Source organism: Arvicola amphibius, chromosome 1, assembly GCF_903992535.2.
Source record: "Arvicola amphibius chromosome 1, mArvAmp1.2, whole genome shotgun sequence".
In the NCBI taxonomy this organism is placed as follows: Eukaryota; Metazoa; Chordata; class Mammalia; order Rodentia; family Cricetidae; genus Arvicola; species Arvicola amphibius.
Window position 1 is genome coordinate 152,254,724 of NC_052047.1, and position 25,130 is coordinate 152,279,853.

General features: G+C 40.2%; 1 protein-coding gene across 1 annotated transcript; it reads right to left on the bottom strand.

The window, feature by feature from the left end:
- Positions 1 to 516: 516 nt before the first annotated feature.
- On the bottom strand, positions 517 to 24,496 carry LOC119802529 (secretoglobin family 2A member 2-like). Its single transcript, XM_042054424.1, has 3 exons — positions 24,439 to 24,496; positions 22,667 to 22,854; positions 517 to 732 (listed from the first exon to the last, which is right to left on the bottom strand). The coding sequence occupies exons 1-3, from the start codon at positions 24,494 to 24,496 to the stop codon at positions 517 to 519; spliced, it is 462 nt and encodes a 153-aa protein (XP_041910358.1).
- Between the last annotated feature and the right edge of the window lie 634 nt (positions 24,497 to 25,130).

The following is a 25,130-nucleotide window of genomic DNA, read 5'->3' on the forward strand; positions in this document are numbered from 1 at the left end:
AGTAGGTCATGCAGCAAAGTAAAAAGCTAATGTAATGTAACAAAAGTTGATACTGTTTTTTTCAGATAGGGTTTTTTTTTTGGTAGCTCTGACTGTCCTGGAACTCAATCTGTAAATCATGCTGGCACCGAACTCAGAGATCTGCCTTCTTCTGTCTCCTGAGTGCTGAGATTAAAGGCATGTGCCATCACCTAGCTGTGTTTATTGGTTTTGATACACACCAGAGCATATCTAGGAACCTGTGAAAAGCTTTGTCCTTCCACAGTGATGCTCAGATTTAATTCTAGGGAAGGTGACAAGGGAAGCTGACACCCACCTTATCATTCCTAAAGATCTATGATGAATATTTGGGTAGAACCGAAGAAATCAACTTTCCTAATCTACATTCCACATTATCTTCAAGGCTCTTAAAAAACAAAACAAAACAAAACAAAACAAGGCAATAGCACAAACCTCACAAATCTCCAAAGGTGGCCTTGGCAAACTTCAGTCCAAAGTTCCTTGTTTCAGCTTCACCTAACTTGGATCACTGGGATGAGCCACCAGACCCAGTTTTTCCAAGGACATGACAATACTACCCTTAGGAGGTGCCAAAACAGCATCTGATGTGGGCCTAAAGCAGGTCTCATCAGTCTGTAGGGATGTGTTGTAGACTATTAGAAGAAGGGTGTTTAGGCAGACAGGAGGAGATGCAGAAAAGAAAGAGAGTAACTGCACATTAAACTTGGTTCCCTTTGAAGGTACAGAGTATGTAGGAATGTCTGTTTACACACAAATGGATTGTTTGCAAAAAATTGGTTAATTTTAGAAAAATAGACATCTTAGTGGTAATAACTGCACTGTTTCTATCCCCGTTATTGGAGGAACCCCAGGAAACTGATTGGACTACATGAGCCTGCTTGTCCTCAGAGTCTAGTGGAGAGATTTGAGATGTATTACTCAGAGACTGGGAAAATCCTGATTCTGAACAGAGCTCTCTGAAGTCAACTTCCCAGACACAAAGACAATAAACTGAAAAATAGCACAACCAACACAATACCTCTAATAAAATCTTTCTTGAACCTTGTTCCTAATGGCCTTCTTGTCCCTGCTGCCCCTACCCCATCAAACTTCCTAATTTTAGGAGAAAATGAGTTGAATGTATCTGGGCTTTTAGGAGGGCTAGTAAAAGGGGCTGGGATGGGAGAAATTTTAGATCATCTGTTGTGACTTCAACCTTGTCACACATAAACCTACCAACTGTTTAAAGAGGTCAGCTTTCTAGGAGCTGTGTCTGGATTGAACATAAATGATTCTCACCTTCATAGCAACAAACAGCCAGGATGACCAGGAGAAGACACAGGATCAACCTCATGGTGCTCAGTTTGTTCGCAGACTCAGCAAACAGTGAGCAAATGGACTCTACCTGAGCCCCTGGAGACCAGGGGTATTTATATGTGGTGAGCCTTACTGGTCCCGCCCTTCAGGCATCAGTGAGGGCAGATCCCCTCTCCTCCCTCCATCCTGTTGGGCTGGAGCCCAGCAGAACAGCCTCATGGGAACATCACTGTTCCTTCAGGTGACCTTTCACATCCCCAGGAAGCAATCTGTGAAGTTTCAGTTTACTTTTGAGCTTTTGATTATCACACTTGAGTTCCCTCCTTCTCAACAGGAACAAATGGCTTCTGACAATGGATGACATTCTCTAGGTCACAAAACTTCCAAATACCAGCCCCGGAAATGAGAGCTTTGCATTTGGACCTTGCCAACATTTCATCCAAACTCTACATTTAACTGCATCAAAATATCAAGAAGACCTGACAGAAATAACCTCAATGCACTCGAAACAAAAATAACGTAGACTCCAAATTCATTAAGGAAGGAAACACTGAGTAAAAGAAAGTAAATAATATAGAGCAGAAAGCATAGAAAAACCAATGAAACAAACACACAGGTCTTGGAAACTATAAACAAACCTGAGAAATGCACGTCTAGATTATTGTAGATAAATGAAAAAATATGAATGGAAATATGAAATGAATAGAGAGAAGTTACCAATTATACCACAGATAAGAAACAATGGATTAGCAGAGGTCGTTATGATCAACTTCATGCCAACCAATGTGACAGAATGCAGGAGCACTTTCTGAACATATTTATTCTATCAAGATGGAATTATGAAAAAATTATAAAATCCTGAATAGACAACAGTTTGTGATTGGAGTACATATATAGCAAAAATTCACAAACCAAGAATAATAAGACCAGAACAAAATGGCTTTACTACTGAATTCTATCAAACATGCGGAGACCTAAGCTTATTTATTGCTATTTTATTCCAAAACCACATTGAAGGGAATTGTTCCTAAAACATTCTATCAGGCCAGCATTTTCTTATCCAAAATCACACAAAGGTGCGTGCATGTGCACACACACACACACACACACACACACACACACTAAATGCACAAAACTCTAGTATTCTCAATGAAAATTTTGTACAAATACGCATCAAAATTCCAGCAAACAAAATCCAGCAGCACAAGGAAAGATTATCTGCTGTTGTCCACAGTGTTGCAAGGATGACTCAGCATGTGTACAATGCACAGTATGCTGCGTCAGCATAATGAAGAAGAAAATCCCTTCATCCTCTCACTAGCTGAAGGAAGGACATCATGTAAAACTCAGCAAGAATCTTTTTATGGGCTGGCAAGATAATTCAGTGAATAAAGATGCTTACCACCAAGCCAACTGACTTCATCCCTGTGGTCCCCATGGTGAAAGGAGAGAACTACCTCCCACTGATTGTCCTCTGACCTTCACGTGCTTGCCCAGATACGTGCGTGCTCACACATACACAAACATATAAGTAATGTAATAATAACTTTTTCTGTTTTTTTTTTTTTATATCGGATTTCTCGGTATAAAAGTTCTGGCTTCCCCAAGGACAATGGCACTGGATTTGGATCCTACTACACATACTGGCTTTGGGGGGGCCTAGCCTGTTTGGATACTCACCTTCCTAGACCTGGATGGAGGGGGGAGGAACTTGGACTTCCCACAGGGCAGGGACCATTACTGCTCTTTGTACAAGAGAGGGAGGGAGAATGGAGGGGGGAGGGGGGTAAATGGGAGGTGGGGAGGAGGCGGAAATTTTTAATAAAAAAAATAAAATAAATTAAAAAAAAGTTCTGGCTTCTAGGAGCTCACATTTGAGACTAGGCTGGACTTGAACTCACAAAGATCTGCCTGCCTCTGCCTCCTGAGTGCTCGGATTGAAGATGTGTTTCACCACTGCTTAACCATAATAATTTTAAAAAATTAACTATAAAACCATGGGCAGAATTATACATTCAAAATGTGTCTCAATATAAAAAGACTGCTTATAGTAAGTCAAGGACGTCCTGTAACAAAGTGTGTCCACTTTCACTGTTGATTCAAACTGTGGGCGTCCTACCCACAGCAACCATACACAGAAATGTCATAGGCAGCAATATGGAAAGAGGACAGAAGGCTGTCAGTGTCTGAAGATGCCATGATCTTATATGTACACAAATATTCTACAAAAACCAGTTACAATTTATGAATCAACTGAGCATGGCTCTCAGTTGCAATCCAGCTCATAAAGCAGCAGTGTCAGTAAGCGCTAACAGCGGTTATCCCAACCATAGGTCTTCCGTATATGTGTGTGCTGCAGTGCGCAGGTGCAGGTCAGACGACAACCATGCCAGTTCTTTCCTTCTAAGGTCTGTGCCTTGGGTATTGAGCTCACGTGGTCAGACAGGGCCACAAATACCTTCATGCACCGAGTCATTTCGCTGGCCCCACTTATTTATTCTAAATGAAATTAAATTAGTAGCCGGGTGGTGGTGGCGCACGCCTTTAATCCCAGCACTCGGGAGGCAGAGACAGGCGGTTCTCTGTGAGTTCGAGGCCAGCCTGGTCTACAAGAGCTAGTTCCAGGACAGGCTCCAAAGCCACAGAGAAACCCTGTCTCGAAAAACCAAAAAAAAAAAAATTAGTAACTGCAAGGACCAATAGTTTTGGAGATATGATGACATATCTGTATTGATGAGTATTGCCTGCCATCTCTGCTAGGTTTATTTATTTATTGGGTGCTGGGACAACCATTTTTATCTCTGAACTATATTCTAGTCCTCAGTCTATCTTCTAGAGAGCTTTGGGATGCTTTTATCATGAAAATGTACAAAGCACTAAAAAGAGTTCCCTTGAGATGTCTCCTACTGTTAAGAGTTGTATGGCATTTCCTGTGGCCAACTCTACCCTTGTGTCAGTATCTGAGGTCTTCCAGGAGTCTGGGAGCAGCAGGACAGCATGGCTGTTAGCCCACACTTTATATCTTTCCAAAGACTCTGACTCCCTTTGGGCAGAATCTGGGACTGAATCCTCTTTGAACGTGGTTTTAGAGCAGCTGAGACACAAACTTGCTCCACACATGTGAAGGAAGCTGGACACCGGCAGTTTCTGACCTCCATTTGGAAGCCTGAGACAAGTCTATTCTGGAGAGAGAAAAACTCAGACCAGAAGCACAAGTGCCCTGGTCTTTGTGGGTCCTCTGGTTGTCTAGTTAAACAGCTCCACAAAGTAGCCTTTTCTTCACCCAACGACCAGTGTTCACTCTCCAGAGAATGGCCTTCACCAAGTATCCAGGTAAAAATGAAGTCACAGTCCCTTCAGTGTGGAGTGGGATTATTTTTGGAAATGGAAATCTTTTAAGTGTCTTCCAGCCCAGCAGGTGCCAGGGCAGGGACATAAGTCTGGGACACTGAGTCAAGGCCCTCTACATCCTGACCAATGATGCAGTGTGCCATTTACTTTTCAGGGCCTTTACTTGACTGGAGACTGAAGATTCGGCCTTGGGCAACCAGGAAGGAGAGCTCACGTGCACTCTCTGGAGATGTCAGCTTTGTTCTTGGCAGCTTCTTCTGCTGATTGATGGAAAGGACAGCATCGTTAATCATCGCACAGCAAAGCACACTCAAGGATAATCAGAACACGCACTCCTGCCTGACACTCCCGCTTATTTCTGCTGTTTTAATTCTTTAGTATATCAGCCAACTATTCTTGTTCCTTGTTCCTTCAACTTTCCCCCTTGTCCTTAATTGATCTATTTTTCAGACACATAATTTTATCTTGTCAGTATCTTAATCTCATGTGTTCATGTTCCTTTCCTTACTTGACCTTGGTGAGTAGCAACTGTTCTCGGGCCACTGAACTCCCTTTGATCAATGTCATTGCTGAAATCATTGTGTTGGATATATTTTAAAGTTACAGTCATGTCACTATTTTATTTTCATTGAAAGATGTGTTCTGTAAGCTAAAAATAGTCATGGCTTTTTACACTTTCATATAAACTTGAAGCACAAAATATAACAAATTCTGCATTTTATTTATTTTCAAAAAGGCTTCCATTAAAATTGCTCTTTGTCGTAGATACACATAGACATGTAGAATGCATCCTGCCTGGCCTCCCATACACTATCTCGTCTCCTCACTTCTGTCCTCCATCTTTCCTGCAAGTCCCTCTCCTGCAGTCACGTCTTATTGTTTTGTTTTGGAAACCACATAGTTGAACCAGGACTGTCTCTGTGAGCAGGGTTTGGAGTGACAGCAGTCCTCTGGGAAAATCATTTCCTAGGCCTGTGTCCCACAGTTTGTTCCTTTGTTTTTTCATCCAGCAATCTGAGTTTTTTCCCTTTTATTTTTATTTTTTTAAAACTATCTTTTCTCATCTTACATACCAATCAAAGTTCCCACTCATTCCCCTCATCCTGTTCCCTCCACCTTCCCCCAAACCCACCACTCACCTATTCCTCAGAGAGGGAATCATCACAGGGAGTCATCAATGTCTAGCACACTGCTTTGAGGATGGACCAAGGCTCTCCCTTCTATATCTAGGCTGAACAAGGCATCCCTCCAAATAGAATGGATTCCAAAACCTGTACAAGCAGTAGGGATAAATTCTGGTCCCAAGGCCAGCTGACCCTCAGTCTGCCTCAGCCATACAAGGCCTAGTTTGGTCCTATACTTTTTCCTTCCCTGTCAGGTCAGAGTTGGTGGGCTCCCATTAGCTCAGGTAGGTTCTTTCAGTGGGGATCCTCATCATGGTCTTGACCTCCTTACTCCTATTCTCACTCCTCCCACTTTTTAACTAGAGTTTGCGAGCTCAGCCCCAGTGTTCTGCTGTGGATTTCTGCCTCTACTTCCATCAGTTGCTGGATGAACATTCTATCTTAAATATTCTATGGTGACACAGTCATCATTCTTACTACAGGGCAAGGCCAGTTCGGGCACCCTCTCCACTACTGCTTAGGGTCTTAGCTGGTGTCATTCTTGTGGATTCCTGGGACTTTCTCTAGTGCCAGGTTTCTTGCTTTCTCTATAATTACTCCCTCAATCAAGATCTCTTTCCTTTCTCTCCATCTCTGTCCTTCTCCAATCTCGACCATCCTGTTCCCTCAAGTTCTCCTTCTTCTTCTTTCCTCTTCTTCCCCTTCCACTCTCCCTTCTTTTCCCGCCCCATGCTCCCAATTTTATCAGGAGATCTTGTCTATTACCCCTTCCATGGGGGGGGGGTGTATATACATTTCTTTTAGGGCTTTCCTTTTTCCTTAGCTTTTCTGGGGTTATGGACTATAGGTTTGTTATCCTTTGCTTTACAGCTAGTATCCACCTATGAGTGAGCACATACTGTGCTCATCTCTCTGGGAAACCTCCATCCTGATTTCCAGAGTGGTTGTACAAGTTTGCATTACCACCAGCAATAGATGAATGTTCCCCTTACTCTGCAACCTCTCCAGCATAAGCTATTATTGGTGTTTTTATCTTAGCCATTTTGACAGATGTAAGATGGTATCTCAGAGTCATTTTGATTTGCATTTTCCTGATGTCTAAGAATGTTGAGCAATCCTTTAAGTGTCTTTCAACAATTTTTTAGTAGAAGAGAGGTCACTTGTTGTGAGCCGCTTATTAGTTCCCAGCTGCCAGGCTAGATTGGCCCTGAAATAATCACACAGAAACTGTATTAATTAAAACTCTGCTTGGCCCATTAGCTCTATCTTCTTATTGGCTAACTCATACATATTAACTCAACCCATTTCTATTAATCTGTATACCACCATGAGGTTGTGGCCTACCAGCAAATTTTAGCATCTCTATCTTCGGAGGCAGACACATGGCATCTCTCTCTGACTCTGCCTCCTTTCTCTCAGCATTCAGCCTAGCCTTCCTTTCTTACCTAAGTTTTGCCTTGCTATAGGTCCAAAGCAGTTTTTTATTCATTAATGGTAATCACAGCACACAGAGGGGACTCCCACATCACCTCCCCTTTTCTGTTTAAATAAAAAGAAAGGTTTTAACTTTAACTTAGTAAAAATACATATAACAAAACATATCAAGTAAGAATTATATTACAATATTTATATCTACTTTATCTTTTATCATAACTAAAGAAAACTATAACTATCACTGTATATTCTTTAACTCCATCAAAGACTCCAGAAGGATATAATATTACCTAAGTAAACAGCAAGTACATTATAAGCAACTTCCAAAACTCTAAAAATGTCAGAGACATCTTGTGGCATAGACAGTCACCCAGAGTTTTTCTGCACCATTGGGGCATCCATCTTCAGCCTATAGGCCCATAGTATCCATCAGACTTTTCTATGAAACAAGAAATTTCAAAGACAGTTCCACCTATACTGGAAGTTTGTCAGTCACTTTCTTCTGTGTTCTTCAGAATGTCTCGCAGACTCTTTCATGAAGCAGGAACTCCTAAGGATCATCTCATCTCATCTTTGGGCAAATTCAGCAGTCATTTCTCTGTGGGTTCTGCATGTCCAGTTAAGCAGTCCAGGCAAGAGCAGTTTCTTACCCAAATGGCTAGCAGACTCCATAAGGAGCCTCTTCAATGCCCATCTTTCTCTTGAAGGTACTGTGTTGCCAGGAGCAGGTGTGTCTCACTGTCATGAAAAATCCTATTGAAAAGATAGGTATTAAAGTATATCTATCTAACTGAAATATATCTCTATACATCTAAAAAATCTAACTAACATGACTACAAACTTGACTATTATAGATGATTATCTATTAACTTATATTTCTTAATAATATATTACATTTTTAAATGAGCTATACAAACACAATACCTTAATCAAGATCAGAAATAAATATACATATAATAAAATTGACCTTAAATTTGTATCAATAAACCAGGATCCATACCAATGCAAATTATTCACGTCTGTATCATATTCTCCTTTAAATGTAAAGAAACATTTAAAAACAATATTTGGGAATATGGGCGTAGTTTTGTCCATACTGCTTCTTGTTGATTGGGGCTATTGTTAATCAGGTCTTTCATGGTGTATCCTGTGTGCTAGGTTCATCTCAGCCAGCAGTTGGGCAAAGTAATTTTTTGAGGGTGTTCAAGGTGACCTTTTAGGAGGTCTTTGTCTATCACACCACACCAGACTGGAAGCAATCCATAGGTTCTCATCATCTGTGGAAACAAGAGAAGAACCTCTTTTCCAAAGCAACATATCCTTAGACCCAAATTTGGAAATCATGATACCTTTATAATATACATGCTGGTTTAGCTTAGCAGCCCAAATAATGAAATGTTTCTCTTTACTTAGCTCCTTCACAGTCAAAAAAATTCAAAGAAAACACATTAATATACATAATTCAAACTTTCTGTTTATAGTCCATCTTTACATGGCTTATTATTTTTTCATTCTATTATTCTATCTCCTTAAAGACTTTACTTTTTTAAAAAAAGCATTAATTTTATTTTATGACTCTCTATACTCTTTTTTTTTCTCTTTCAAGCCTACATGCAATTATCCAACACTATGACTCATCTGGACTTGTCTTTATTGCATATCTGTAATTCTTTACTGTCCAGGAGTGCTTTTTAAAATGCTAAGCGCTTCTTAAAAACTTAAGCTGCACCATTACTATGATATATATGGCACAGTCAAGCATGGCAGAGCTGCTCATTGCCCTGAGAGCCATGCACACTGCTCCATTCTCAGGCACACAGCCAATCCATGTCACCATTATGCAAGCTGTAGCAATCTGCTCACAAACTCCATCCAAATGCTCCATCTTCTGAAAGAGCCAGAGTTCATGCTAACAACAGGACCTACAACTGGAAAGCTGCCATTTTGAAACAGTGCAGCTGCTACCACTGAATCGGTAAGACCTCTCTCAACGGAGTTGTGTCATGTCACCAACAAACAGTAAGAAGCTGTGTTAAACTCTGTATTTTTGTGTCTAGAATTCCTTTTCAAGCTCTCTCAGATTTTACATGGATTTATTCCATCATGTTGGTACACCAATTGTAGGAGGAGGAGCTGTTTGTTTGTTCTGGCTGCCCAGAACTGAAATAATCACACAGAAATTGTATTAATTAAAACACTGTGTGGCCCATTAGCTCTAACTTCTTATTGGTTAACTCTTACATAATAATTTAACCCATTTCTATTAATCTATATATCACCACAAGGTCATGGCCTACCAGCAAAGTTTCAGCATGTTATCTCTGTTGGTGGCCTCATGGTGTCTTTCTCTAACTCTGCCTCTTTTTTCCCAGCATTCAGCCTAGCTTTCCCTGCCTACCTAAGTTCTGCTTTGCTATAGGACCAAAGCAGTTTCTTTATTCATTAATGGTAATCACAGCACAAAGAGGGGACTCCCACATCACAGTCTGAGATTCTTCTGTTGAGAGATCTCTGATTAGATCTGTATCCCCTTTTTAATTGGATTATTTAGTATTTTAAAATCTAGTTTCTTGAGTTCTTTATATAATTTGTAGATCAGTCCTTCTGTCCTCTGATATGGCACTGGTGAAGATATTGTCCAATTCTGTAGGCTGCTATTTTGTCTTATTGACTGTGTCATTTGCCTTAAAGAAGCTTCTCAGGTTCAGGAGGTCCCATTTATTTATTGTTGCTTTCAGTGTTTGTGCTACTCGTGTTATATTTAGGAAGTGGTCTCATGTGCCCATGCATTGAAGGTTATTTCCCACTATCAATTCAATCAGGTTAAATGGGGTCAGAGTTTCAGAATTATATTGAAGTCTTTAATCCATTTGTACTTGAGTTTTTGCATGGGGATAGATATAGACCTATTTTCATTCTTCTGCATGTTGACATCTAGTTATGCCAGCACTATTTGTTGAAGATGCGTTTTTTTCTATTGTATAATATGAGCTTCTTTGTCAAAAATCAGGTGTTCATAGGTATGTAGATTAATAGCTGGGTCTTAAATTCGATGCCATTTGTCCACTTGTCTGTTTTTATGCTAATACCAGGCTGTTTTCATTCCTGTAGTTCTATAATAGAGTTTGATGTCAGGGATGGTGATGCCTCTGGAAGCTCCTTTATTGTACAGGATTGTTTTGGCTATCTTAGGTTTTTCAGTTTTTCCATCTGAAATTGAGTATTGTTTTTTTTAGGTCTGTGAAGAATTGTATTGGGATTTTGATGGGGTTTGCACTAACTCTATGGATTGTTTTTTGGAAGAATTGACATTTTTGTTATGTTGATCCACCCATCCAAGAGCATGGGAGATCTTTCCATTTTCTGGTATCTTCTTCAATTTCTTTCTTTAAAGACTTAACATTCTTGTCAAACAGGTCTTTCACTTCTTTGGTTAGCATTACCCCAAGATATTTTATGTTATTTATGGCTATTGTTAAGGGTGATGTTTCTCTGATTTTCTTTCTCAACTTCTTTATCATTTGTATATAGGAGGGCTACTGATGTTTTTGAGTTGATATTGTATCCTGCCACATTACTGAAGGTATTTATCAGCTGTAGGAATGCCTTGGTAGGGTTTTTGGGGTCACTTTTGTAAACTATTATATCATCTGCGAACAGCAAAATTTGACTTCTTCCTTTCCAATTTGTATCTCCTTGCTCTTCTTTTGTTGTCTTATTGCTATAACTAGAACCTCAAAAACTATGTTGAATAGATATGGAGAGAGTCAACAGCCTTGTTTTATTCCTGATTTCAGTGGAATCACTTTGATTTTCTCTCCATTTAATTTGGTGTTGACTGTTGGCTTGTTGTATATTGCTTTCATTATGTTTAGGTATGTTCCTTGTATCTCTGATCTCTCCAAGACCTTTTTCATGAAGGGATATTGAAATTTGGTGAATGCTTTTTCAGCATCTAATGAGATGATCATATGATTTCTTTTCTTTCAGTTTATTTTTATGGTGACTTACTTTGATAGATTTTCATGTTAAAACATACCTGCATCTCTGGGATGAAACCAATTTGATCATGGTGGATGATTTTTGTTTTTTTTAATTTAATTTTATTTTAATTTTTTTTTTATTATTATTAAAAATTTCTGCCTCCTCCCCACCTCTCATTTACCTCCCCCTCCCCCTTCACTCTCCCTCTCTCTCTTGTCCGAAGAGCAGTAAGGGTTCCTTGCCCTGTGGGAAGTCCAAGGTCCTCCCCCCTCCATCCAGGTTTAGGAAGGTGAGCATCCAAGCAGGCTAGGATATGCAGTAGGATCAAAATCCAGTGCCATTGTCCTTGGCTTCTCAGCAGTTCTCATTGTCCGCCATGTTCAGGGAGTCCAGTTTTATCCCATGCTTTTTCAGTCCCAGTCCAACTGGCCTTGGTGAGCTCCCATTAGATCAACCCCATCATCTCGGTGGGTGGGTTCACCCCTCGCAGTCCTGACTTCCTTGCTCATGATCTCACTCCTTTTGCTCCTCATTTGGACCTTGGGTGCTCAGTCCGGTGCACCAATGTGGGGCTCTGTCTCTATTTCCATCCATCGCCAGATAAAGGTTCTGTGTTGATATGCAAGATATTCATCAGTATGACCATAGGATCTGGCCATTTCCGGCTCCCTCTCCTTAGCTGCCCAAGGAACTAGCTGGGGGCATCTCCCTGGACACCTGGGAACCCCTCTAGAGTCAAGTCTCTTGCCAACCCTAAAATGGCTCTCTTAATTAAGATATATACTTCCCTGTTCCCATGTCCACCCTTCCTATATCTCAACCCTCCCATTCCCCCAAGCTCTCCCCATCCTCCCCTTCACAATTTTCTCTCCCCATCTCCCCTTACCCCCATCCCACCTCACCCTCAAGTTCCCAATTTTTGCCTGGAAATCTAGTCTACTTTCAATATTCAGGAGGATAACTATATGTTTTTCTTTGGGTTTACCTTCTTATTTAGCTTCTCTAGGATCACGAATTATAGGCTTGATGTCCTTTATTTATGGCTAGAAACCAATAATGAGTGAGTACTTCCCATGTTCATCTTTTTGGGTCTGGGTTACCTCACTCAGAATAGTGTTTTCTATTTCCATCCTTTTGCATGCAAAATACAAGATGCTATTGTTTTTTACCGCTGAGTAGTATTCTAGCATGTATATATTCCACAGTTTCTTCATCCATTCTTCCACTGAAGGGCATCTAGGTTGTTTCCAGGATCTGGCTATTACAAATGATGCTGCTATGAACATAGTTGAACAAATGCTTTTGTAATATGATTGGGCATCTCTTGGGTAAATTCCCAAGAGTGGAATTGCTGGGTCCTGGGGTAGGTTGACCCCAAATTTCCTGAGAAACAGCCACACTGCTTTCCAAAGTGGTTGCACAAGTTTGCATTCCCACCAGCAATGGATGAGTGTACCCCTTATCCCACAGCCTCTCCAGCAAAGGTTATCATTGGTGTTTTGGATTTTAGCCAATCTGACAGGTGTAAGATGATATCTCAAAGTTGTTTTGATTTGCATTTCCCTGATAGCTAGGGAGGTTGAGCATGCCCTTAAGTGTCTTTTGGCCATTTGAACTTCTCTGTTGAGAATTCTCTGTTCAGATCAGCGCCCCATTTTTTAATTGGGTTAATTAGCTTTTTAAAGTCTAGTCTCTTGAGTTCCTTATATATTTTAGAGATCAGACCTTTGTCAGTTGCAGGGTTGGTGAAGATCTTTTCCCAGTCAGTAGGCTGCCTTTGTGTCTTAGTGTCCTTTGCTTTATAGAAGCTGCTCAGCTTCAGGAGGTCCCATTTATTCAATGTTGCCCTTAATGTCTGTGCTGCTGGGGTTATATGTAGGAAATGGTCTCCTTTGCCCATATGTTGTAGAGTACTTCCCACTTTCTCCTCTATCAAGCTCAGTGTGTTCAGATTAATATTGAGGTCTTTAATTCATTTGGACTTGAGTTTTGTGCATGGTGATAGATATGGATCTACTTTCATTCTTCTACAGGTTGACATCCAGTTATGCCAGCACCATTTGTTGAAGATGCCCTCTTTCTTCCATTGTGTACTTTTGGCTCCTTTATCAAAAATCAGGTGTTCATAGGTTTGTGGTTTAAGATCCGGGTCTTCTATACGATTCCATTGGTCGATTTCTCTATTTTTATGCCAATACCAAGCTGCTTTCAATACTGTAGCTCTGTAATAGAGTTTGAAGTCAGGGATGGTAATGCCTCCAGAAGTACCTTTATTGTATAAGATTGTTTTGGCTATCCGGGGTTTCTTGTTCTTCCATATAAAGTTGATTATTGTCCTCTCAAGATCTGTGAAGAATTTTGATGGGATCTTGATGGGGATTGCATTGAATCTATAGACTGCCTTTGGTAGAATTGCCATTTTTACTATGTTGATCCTCCCAATCCAAGAGCAAGGGAGATCCTTCCATTTTCTGGTATCCTCTTCAATTTCTTTCTTTAAAGACTTAAAGTTCTTGTCAAATAGGTCTTTCACTTCCTTGGTTAGAGTTACCCCAAGATATTTTATGTTATTTGTGGCTATCGTGAAAAGTGACGCTTCTCTGATTTCTTTCTCTGCTTCCTTATCCTTTGTATATAGGAGGGCAACTGATTTTTTTGGAGTTGATCTTGTATTCCGCCACGATACTAAAGGAGTTTATCAGCTGTAGGAGTTCTTTGGTGGAGTTTTTGGGGTTGCTTATGTATACTATCATATCATCTGCAAATAACGAGAGTTTAACTTCTTCCTTTCCAAATCGAATCCCCTTGATCCCCTTGTGTTGTCTTATTGCTATTGCTAGAACTTCAAGCACTATATTGAAGCGATAAGGAGAGAGTGGACAGCCTTGTCGTGTTCCTGAATTTAGTGGGATGCCCTTGAGTTTCTCTTCGTTTAATTTGATGTTAGCTGTCAGCTTGCTGTAAATAGCCTTTATTATATTTATGAATGACCCCTATATCCCTAATCTCTCCAAGACCTTTATCATAAAGGGGTGTTGAATTTTGTCAAATGCTTTTTCTGCATCTAATGAGATGATCATATGGTTTTTATCTTTCAGTTTATTTATATGATGGATTACATTGATAGATTTTCGTATGTTGAACCAGCCCTGCATCTCTGGGATGAAGCCTACTTGATCATAGTGAATAATTTTTCTAATGTGTTCTTGGATTCTGTTTGCCAGTATTTTATTGAGAATTTTTGCATCGATGTTCATGAGTGAGATTGGCCTGTAATTCTCTTTCTTGGTTGAGTCTTTGTGTGGTTTAGGTATCAGGGTAATTGTAGCTTCATAAAATGAATTTGGCAATGACTGTTCTGTTTCTAAATTATGAAATACCTTAAGGAGTATAGGTATTAGGTCTTCTTGGAAGTTCTGGTAGAATTCTGCATTGAAACCATCTGGTCCTGGGCTTTTTTTGGTGGGGAGGTTTCTGATAACAGTTTCTAATTCTTCGCGACTAACAGGACTATTTAGATTGTTCACCTGGTCCTGGTTTAACTTTGGTATATGGTATTTATCTAAAAAATGTCCATTTCTTTTACATTTTTCAATTTTGTGGCATACAGGTTTTTGTAGTAAGATCTAATGATTCTCTCAATTTCCTCTGTGTCTGTGGTTATGTCCCCCTTTTCATTTCTGATCTTATTAATTTGCATGTTCTCCCTCTGCCGTTTGATTAGTTTGGCTAAGGGTTTGTGAATATTGTTGATTTTCTCCAAGAACTAGCTTTTTGTTTCATTGATTCCTTGGATTGTTTTCTGTGTTGCTATTTTTTTGATTTCTGCCCTCAGTTTGATTATTTGCAGTCTTCTACTTCTCCTAGGTGAGTCTGCTTCTTTTTTTTTTCCAGAGCTTTCAGGTGTGCTGTTAAGTCTCCAATGTGTGCTTTCTCCATTTTTTTTTAAGTGGGCACTTAGTGCTATGAATTTTCCTCTCAGCACTGCTTTCATAGTGTCCCATAAGTTTGAGTATGTTGTGTCTTTATTTTCATTAAATTTAAGAAAGACTTTAATTTCTTTCTTTATTTCTTCCTTGACCCAGGTGTGGTTCAGTAGTTGACTGTTCAGTTTCCATGAGTTTGTAGGCTTTCTGGGGGTAGCATTGTTGTTGAATTCTAATTTTAATCCATGGTGATCCAATAAGATGCAAGTGGCTATTAATATGTTTTTGTAACTGTGGAAGTTTGCTTTGTTACCGAGTATGTGGTCGATTTTCGAAAACGTTCCATGAGCCACAGAGAAGAAGGTATATTCTTTCCTGTTTGGGTGGAATGTTCTATAGATGTCTGTTAAGTCCATTTGGTTCATTACCTCCATTAAGTCTTTCAATTCTCTGTTAGGTTTCTGTCGGATTGACCTGTGCCTTGGTGAGAGAGGAGTGTTGAAGTCTCCCACTATCAGTGTGTTTGGTTTGATTGCTGCCTTGAGTTCTAGTAATGTTTCTTTTACATAAGTGGGTGCTTTTGTATTAGGGGCATAGATATTCAGGATTGAGACTCCATTCTGATAGATTTTTCCTGTAATGAGTATAAAGTGTCCCTTTCCATCTCTTCTGATTGATTTTAGTCTGAAGTCAACTTTGTTAGAAATTAGTATGGCCACACCCGCTTGTTTCTTAGGTCCATTTGCTTGATAAACCTTTTGCCAACCCTTTACTCTGAGTAGGTGTCTGTCTTTGTGGTTGAGGTGTGTTTCTTGTAAACAGCAGAATGTTGGATCCTGTTTTCGTATCCAATCTCTTAGCCTGTGCCTTTTTATAGGTGAATTGAGTCCATTGATATTAAGTGATATTAATGACCAGTGGATGTTAACTCCGGTTGTCATTTTTTATTTGGTAGTAGAGATTGTGTGTTTCCTTTCTTTGAGATGTGCTGGTGAAGGGTCACTAGATGTCTGAGTTATTTTGGGCAATGCTGGACTCCTTTGTTTGTGAATTTCCTTCTATTACTTTCTGTAAGGCTGGATTTGTGGCTACATATTGTTTAAATTTGTTTTTATCCTGGAATATTTTGTTTTCTCCATTTATAGTGAATGAAAGCTTGGCTGGGTAGAGTAATCTGGGCTTGCATCCATGGTCTCTTAGTTTCTGCAAAACATCTATCCAGGACCTTCTGGCTTTCATGGTTTCCATAGAGAAGTCAGGTGTTAATCGGATAGATTTACCTTTATATATTACTTGACCTTTTTCCTTTGCAGCTCTTAATATTCTTTCTTTATTCTGTATGTTTTGTGTTTTGATTATAATATGGCGAGGGGATGATTTTTTTTTGATCCAGTCTATTTGGTGTTCTGTAAGCTTCTTGAACCTTAATAGGAATATCTTTCTTTGGGTTTGGGAAGTTTTCTTCTATAATTTTATTAAATATATTTTCTGGACCATTGAGCTGTAATTCTTCTCCTTCTTCTACGCCTATTATTCTTAGGTTTGGTCTTTTTATTGTGTCCCAGATTTCCTGAATGTTTTGTGATGAGAATTTGTTGGATTTGCTGTTTTCTTTGATCAGTGCATTTATTTTCTCTATGGTATCTTCAGAATCTGAGATTCTTTCTTCTATCTCTTGTATTCTGTTGGTTATGCTTGTTTCTGTAGTCTCTGTTCGTTTACATAGATTTTCCATATCCAGATGGCCCTCGGTTTGTGTTTTCTTCCTTGCCTCCATTTCAGTTTTCAAGTCTTGAACTGTTTCCATTATCTGTTTGATTGTTTTTTCTTGGTTTCGTAGGATATCATTTACGGATTTACTCAATTCTTCAAACTTTTTGTTATTCTTCTCGTCCATTTCCTTAAGGGAGTTTTTCACCTCCTGTTTAAGGGACTCTATTACTTTCATAAAGTCAGTTTTTTCTACTTCTTCTTGATTAGTGTGTTCAAGTCCTCCTGTTATAAGTTCGCTGGGTTCTGGTGCTTTCATGTTGTTTTTCAAATTGTTGGAGGAATTCTTGCATTGGCGCCTGCCCATTTCTTCCTCTGAATAATCCTCTTTGGGTCTTCTTTTAGAAGTTCAATTCACCCCAATGAATTCAATTCACTCACCCTAATGAATTATGGATCTTCTGGTAGACAGTCAGGTCTCCTTGCTGGCCAAGAGGCTCACTGACAAAGGGCCTACCTTGCTGCAGGCAGGCTATTGAAACGGGACCTCCCACCGGCCTGTGTGCACTCAATTCCAGGTCCCCGGCGCCCAAAGAGGCAGAGCTGTGGGATTTTGTGTCCCCAAAGACGGGAGGATGAAGGGTGGGGGTTCTGGGTCCAAGCTGGAAAGGGACAGGATGAGAGAGGCAGTATTCTGGGAGAATAACCCCTGCAGGAAGAGCAGGAAGTGTGTGTGTGTTGGGGGGTTGGGGAATGTCGGTGGTCCCTCTCCGGGTGGTTCAGGCACTAACTCACCCCAATGAATGATGGATCCTCTGGCAGTCAGGTCTCCTTGCAGGCTAAGCAGCTCGCTGACAAAGGGCCTACCTTGCTGCAGGCAGGCTAATGAAGCAGGGGACCTCCCACCGGCCTGGGTGCACTCAATTCCCGGTCCAGGCACCCAAACAGGCTGGGCTGTGGGATTTTGTGGCCCCAAAGACGGGAGGATGAAGTGGGGGGAGGGTTCTGGGTGCAAGCTGGGAAGGGACAGGAAGAGAGAGGCAATATCCAGGGAGAATAACCCCTGCAGGAAGAGCAGGAAGTGTGTGTGTGTGTGGGGGGGGTGGTGTTGGGGAATGTCGGTGGTCCCTCTCTGGGCAGCTGCCGTGGTTCAGGCACTCACTCACCCCAATGAATGATCTGCCATTGTTCTTATATTGTTTATGCAGCGATTCCTAGAAGAGTCTTTTTCATAGCACATTACCTTTGGTTCCAACTCTTTCAAACTTTCTGCTCCCTCTTTCGAAATGTATCTGAGCCATAGACTCAGGAGTTATGTAGATGTGTTCATTGAGGCTGGGTTTCCCATGAGCAGTTGATCTCTGTACTGTGTCCAGGTATGTGTTCTAGGACAGGCTCCACTTGTAAAGAGAGGCTTCTTTGTTGAGGGATGGTAGCTACATGTATCTGAAGATTTGAAGGTGGAAATAAATGAGAGCAAACTGGCAGCATTTGTCTTTCTGGGTCTGGGTTACTTTACTCAATGTCATCTTTTGAGGTTCCATCATTACCTGCAAAATTCATGCTTTCACTCGTATTTAGTTGAATAACGTTCCATTGTGTACGTGCACCACACTTTCATTACCCATTCATCCACTGCAGTACAGTTCCTGGCTACTGTGAACAGGGCAGTTGTGAACATTGCTGAGCAAACACCTGTGGAGTAGTGTGTGAGTCCTTTGGGCATGTGTCCAAGAGTGGTATATCTGGGTCATAGAGTTTTTTTGGGTTCTCCGTCTTGATTTCCAGAGTGGGTGTACCAATGAATGGGGGTTCTTCTTCCCCCCCCCAGCATTGCCAGCATTTGTTGTCAGTTGTTCTTTTGATCTTAGCTGTTCTGACTGGAGTGAGGTGAAAGAAGCTTTGCCAACCAAAAACCATAGAGGATTAATAGCCACAACACACACACACACACACACACACACACACACACACACACACACACACTAACCCAACAGAATCATGGAAGCTTGTGTGAAAAGGTCATATGGTTATTCTTCCCAGAATGCAACAGCACAACCTGGTAGACACTGCTGAGTCCATCCTGGTGTAAACAGCTAAGACTGGCTAGAGGCCAACCCATAACCACATGTAACTGACTCTCCCTGGAGGACTTATTATTATTTTTTTCTGGATGGCGAGTTGTCTGCTTTTGTTGTTTTTCTAAATGGTCATGTTTTCAAACTATCTTCTAAATATGCATATTTATGCCATAGATAGTATCATACTAAGCCTTCATCAGAGAACTGTTTGCAACAGTAGGCAGTGGATAATACAGAATGGATACGTGGCCAAGGTTCTGAGAAGTGATGGCGGAGCATTCAGCCCACAATATGATTCCAATTTCATCCTCTCCAAGGCCCAGGGAACATCCTGGCAGAGAGGTGGGAGCAATGTATTGTCGATGTCTTTCTGTGCTCTGAAATTAATCCCTGGTTAGTTGAACAAGTGACGGAGGGTGTTTCTCATTCTATCAGCCTTCTATTCACTTTGACACTGTTTTTCCTTTCTATGCTTTTAAAATTTCAAGTCATTCTGTTTGTCAATTTTAGTCTAACTTCCTTAGCTGTCCTTGCCTATGCTGGGGTCACTATTTCCTCTGTTTTCTTGTTACAGTTCTATTTCAGGACTTATGTTATGGCCATTGTTATATTTTGAAATGATGTTTTGGGGGATGTGGATTATTAAACTTGCTTGGTGTTCTACACACATAATGCAATTTTCTGAGCCCAAATTTATTAGTATTTTCTTCTCTAACATATTTTGACACAACAATTGTGATGCTGCTGATGAATATTTTATTTTTGACTCTTCTAATATATTCCATTGGTTACATCTCTTTTCATACCAGTACCATGCTGGTTGTAGTACCACAGCCCAGAATTTCAATTGGAAATAATAAAATTTGACACCTTTATCATTGTTCTTTTTGCTATGGATTGTTTAGGATAATCAGGTTTTTCCTTTCAAATATGGGAACTCTTCCTATTTCCTTAAAGATTACATTTTGGAATCTTGATAGGAATTTCAATGAATCTGTAGCCTTTTTCAGTAATATGGATATTTTAACAACATTTATTTTGCTGATTCATGAGAATAAGTGTTTTTTTTTCTAGCTTCTAATGTTTTACTCATTTTCTTCCCTCAAAGCTTTAAAGGTTTCATGGTGGGAGTCCTACACCTCTTTGTTTAGGGGGTTGTCACACTGACACAGTCACCTGGAGGATAGTTTCAGTGAGGTATTGTCTATGTTGAGTGTCCTGTGTGGATGTCTGAGGGACGTTGTTTTAATTAGGGTAACAGATGTGGGAAGTCCCAGATACTGTAGGCAGCACCCTTTCCTATTCAGAGAACCTTGAACTGTATGAGTGAGAAATCAGCCCTAGTACAACAAGAGAAGCAGCGAGCATGCATGCATTTGTTACTTTCTGTTCTTGAGCACGGTGTGATGCAGCTAACTCTTCTAAGTTCTGCAACTCTGACTACACCACAGTGAAGAGTTGTAACTCGCAACTGTGTTAAAATAAACCTTTTCTCTCTTAGGCTGTCTTTTGTCAGGATATTTTGTCACATCAATAGCAATGCATGTAGGGCAGACACATCTATAGGCATTTATTTTGAATGGCATTGTATTCTTAAATTCCCTCTTAATGTGTTCTTAGGGGTATATAGAAATTCTGCTGGGTTTTGTACATTCTGTTTCACATTCTAGTGATTTTATAGTAGAGTGTCTCTGATCCAAGAGTTTTCTGGTAGAGACTATTTTAATTATTGAATCATATCATCTTCAAACAGGGGCAGTTTGATTTCTTCCCGTGTTATTTGTAGTGTATTTCTTTTTATGCTGTTTTTCTTGGCTGAAAATTTAGGCAACTCTAGCAGTTAGTTTTGGACTCAACATGGCCAGGGACACACACTCTCCTTTCTTCTCCAGAGAGGAGACTCAGCATGGCCAGGGAGAGACATTCTCCTTTCTTTTTCAGAGAGGGGACTCAATGGCCAGGGACAGACACCCTACTTTCTTCTCCAGAGAGGGGACTCAATGACCAGGGAGAGACACCCTACTTTCTTCTCCAGAACGGGGACTCAATGGCCCCAGGGACAGACTCTCTCCTTTCTTGGTCTCACTTTAAGGTCCTGTGGGAGGCAGCTGTGGGCCTGTGTCCTAGAATGGAGGGTAGCAGGCCTCTTAAGCCCCCAGTTTTAAAAGATCACACAAAGAAGTATTGGTATTTGCAATTAATTTAATGAGTAGAAAGAAATGCCTTTGAGATTCCAAAAATAGTCTTGCATTTTATAGGCAGAAAGATAAAATCAAGAAAGAAAGTTATGATTTGTGGTATCAGCTGCTGGCTCATGATCATTCTCTTCATTCCTGTGAGACAAAGGTCACACAGAACTTTTAGGCAGACTGTGGACAGTCTTTACTGTTGTATATAGCATTCTGAAAAATAAACGAGGAAGTGACTTACATTATGATCTTTGACTGACAGCCCAATATTAAAAAGAAAAAAATCTTGGTTTTTAAATTATTTTTTCAGTATTTTCAATTACTATTAAATATTCCAGAAAGCTTCCAGAAAAAATCCAATTAGGTGCATGTGTTCTATCATTTAAGAGACAAGAAACCACGAAAACAACAGCAGTCAGAAACCAATGTTTTTGGTTCTTTCTTCAAAGATTCCCTATGATTCCTTTCCCTTGTACCTTCCAACCTCCCCCACCTCTGAGCCGTTTTCATAGGAATTCATTCTATACCCACTCTGAAGCTAGAGGTCTCTGTGGCTGAAGTTATCTGATGACCCTCAGTTTGAACTGCTCTGCGACTATTCTCTTACCACTCACTCAGTGGAAAGCTTGCTTAACAGAGTGGGTGGCTTTTAAAAATTCTTCAGTGCTCTAAAAAATTGACTAGGGAGCCCTCACCAGTACTTTCAGGCCCCGTGTATTTCTGTGGTTTTAGTTAAAACTGGGCATATTTCTAAGATTTGGCATCTGTGGAATGCTTAAATGGAATAGGAACACTTTAGATAAATTATTGGAGCTACATTTTTATGCCTGAAAAGAGATGATGATGATGATGATGATGATAATTATTATTGTTAAAAAGACCCTTAGTCATGTAATCCTTATACTGGGGTCTTCTTCACTCACTCTGAATTGGTGCCAAATTCAATGGTTCCTGGTCACTGACGCAAAGCAGGACTACTTGAGAGTCAAGTGTATTTTTCTCTGACTACAGAATTTGAGGGCTTTCTCTGTGTCATGACATGTTTATGTGTGTGTGTGTGTGTATGTGTGTGTGCGCACACACATGTGTGCACAGATGCCCATGCAGATGCATGCATGTGTGTACCTGTGTTTGTGTGATTGGGAGGTAATGGATAAGAAAGTGATCTCTGGGTGATCTCCTTTGTTTTTGTGTTTTTCTTTAATTATTTTAAAATCCTCAAAATAATATGGAATATCAACTGTCTTTCAATGGTTTTCCTGAACAAATTGTCACCACTAAATCAAATTATGTTGTTCAATAATAGTACACAGACAATGTTTACTTGGACCTTATCAGTCACAACATTAGAAATTGTTTTTCCTCATTAGTGAAAAATATACATATTGATATATAAATATGTATGTATGTATATATATATACACACATAAATATAAATGTATAAAATACACAAGTATATACATCTATGTATATGTGATGTATGTATATATGTGTACATCATACAAATATATATAGTAATATAATAGAAAAAAGGGAAAATGTATAATTACCACCATCACTTTAACATTGGTCAGAGTATCCTCAGACTGGTCTAGGAAACATTGTTTCAATTTGCTCACAGCCTTTTTGTCGAAAGGAAGAGGTGCGTATGACTTAACCACGCCCTGATAATCAGCCACAGACACTGATGAGTTAATAGTCTGTGCAATGATGTCATCCATTGCATGGCAGCCAGAACCTGGAAAGACATGGCATTCATCACTGGAGGCCTGAACTCATTAGGGGTTACCACTCATCACAAACATCTTGTTGAGTACAAGTAGAGACACAGATTAGCAAGGGTGGTGGGCGCTGCCAAATCTGGGACAGCAAATGCAGGTTGCAAGATTCCACTTAGAAACTGCAAACTCTGCCCCTGACACCCCAGCACAAAGATGCAAAAGCCTCACACAACCTTCACTGAGAAGGACACTGAAGAGATGGCAGGCTGTTGGGTTGGGTATGATAAGCATTTTGGATCTTGGTTTGGTCAAAGCCTGCCACATTTTGTTTCTGTTCTGAGAACATTATGGAATATGTTCAAACATCCTATAACTATCATGGCAAGAATAGTATCCGCTGTGCTCTGTTAACTCGAGCATCTGCATCACAGAGCAACTTAAACAGAAACTCTGGTACTTGAAGTAACCTCATGCAGAAAATGGAAACATACTGCAAGATTCCTTTAGGTTCTGCAAACTTGCCCCTAACAAGCCAACAAGGGACGTCAAACCTCGCTGAACTTTGTCAACAATGACATGTAAGAAATGAGAAGCTTTGTTCTGATGGGACACTGTGAGCTATTGTGTCTTTCTTTCTTTTAGCCATGATGCATCTCAGTGCTATTTTTAGAACCCCATTAAGTATTTTACAGTAGTTTATAAATATTAGCCATTGTCACCGTAAACTCTATCATCTGCATAAAAAGTATCATAAACCATAAACTCTTGTACTTGAAGTGATGTCATTATTCAGTCAGTGGAAGAGAAAGAGGTCAAGGTTAACCCTGATTTTCCTACCAAATTAACTGAGAACTCCACCTTCTTGTCATTTTGCACCAGCCTCTCTGATAAGTGAAGTAGACAACATAAACAAAGCAAATTATACAAAGTCTATTACACTTGTAACATGTTTGTACTGACTACATTCTCAGGGACAAAGTTTTACTTCTGTCATACTTCAAGTGGACTTGGGGAATGTGAAGTCTCCTCTCTACCAGCAGGACTAGGTTGTAAGTGGCCCAATGTGAAGGGCCTTTCAGTCTGTTTTGTGGCTCACAAACTGTTTACTCCTTGGTCGCATGCTGCAGTTTCATAAGTAATTCCTTCCACAGTTAAGGAGATTCCTAAGTACAATTTTTAGGAAACACATTTAGGTCCAGGGTCATTTATATTTTTCCCATTTTCTGTAAAATATCTTGTATCCAAATCCAAGACCTGCTATCGATTTCAGGAGAGCTGTCATCTCCTTGGGACCTCCTGCGTGGTAGTGACACATCACACACAGCTCCAGCAATGCATCTGTGATGCCTCTTTGACTATCTGGACTAGTGTTGAGTTTCTGAACTATTGAGTCAGACACTTTGTACCACTGTTGACAAGTTCTAGAGCTCAGGTGCTAGGACTTCTTCCCAAAGAACAGAAAGAGTGTGTGGTCTAAATGTAGCCCACCCCTGCACAGAACCCACCACGCACCCCTCCACAAAACTCATCACCAACCCCTCATCAGAACCCACCACCCACCCCTTCAGAGAACCCACCACCCACCCCTTCACAGAACTCACTGCTGGCATAGCAGCAAATGGGGATGGCGGCCAGCACGAAGACCAGGACCAGCTTCATGTTAGGAAGCCCTTGTGGGTTGGTCTTTGGTACAAGATGGAGATCAGGGACCTTTCTGCAGTTGAGACCTCAGCGCTCTGCTATTTATTTCTTGGACAGGCCCTTTAGTGTCACCCAGGAAATAAGAATGCAAGTCATGAGAACAACGTGGCATTGTAGCAGACGGCACTAGAAAACATGAAACAGCCAGGGAAGCCTACGATTTGTATGAAACAAGGAAACAAATTATTAAGAATGACAGTTGGTGACCTTTCCAGAAATTTTTTTTTGGACAGCACTGTAGTTTGATTTTTGAAATGATACTCTCTTTCCCTTCATACCCTCTCTCCTTCATTTGCTCCTCTTCATCTTCTGTGTTCTTCTTCATCTTCTTCTCACTCCTTTCATTCTTTTCCTTCTTCTCCTTCTTCATCTTTCTTCTCTTATGTCCTTTTTTTGTTCTTTTTTATTTTTAAATTTTAAACAGCTTCATTTTGTTTACACTTGTTCTGATGGGTCGAGGAGCTAGGGTCATTGCACAATCACACATCCTTTTGTAAGCAGGGTTCCTGTTGATCTTCTTCTTTGAATTCCAGAGGAAGTTTATTGCCCACAGATCCTTACTGAAGAGTCTTATGAAGAGTCATTTTATTAG

Excerpts from the sequence above, each read along its gene's own strand:
- LOC119802529 (XM_042054424.1), bottom strand. The coding sequence starts at position 24,496 with ATGAAGCTGGTCCTGGTCTTCGTGCTGGCCGCCATCCCCATTTGCTGC. Across the intron at positions 22,855-24,438 it reads CATTTGCTGCTATGCCAGCA|GTTCTGGCTGCCATGCAATG; the intron begins GTGAGTTCTGTG and ends ATGTCTTTCCAG. Across the intron at positions 733-22,666 it reads CCAATGTTAAAGTGATGGTG|GGAACCAAGTTTAATGTGCA; the intron begins GTAATTATACAT and ends GTACCTTCAAAG.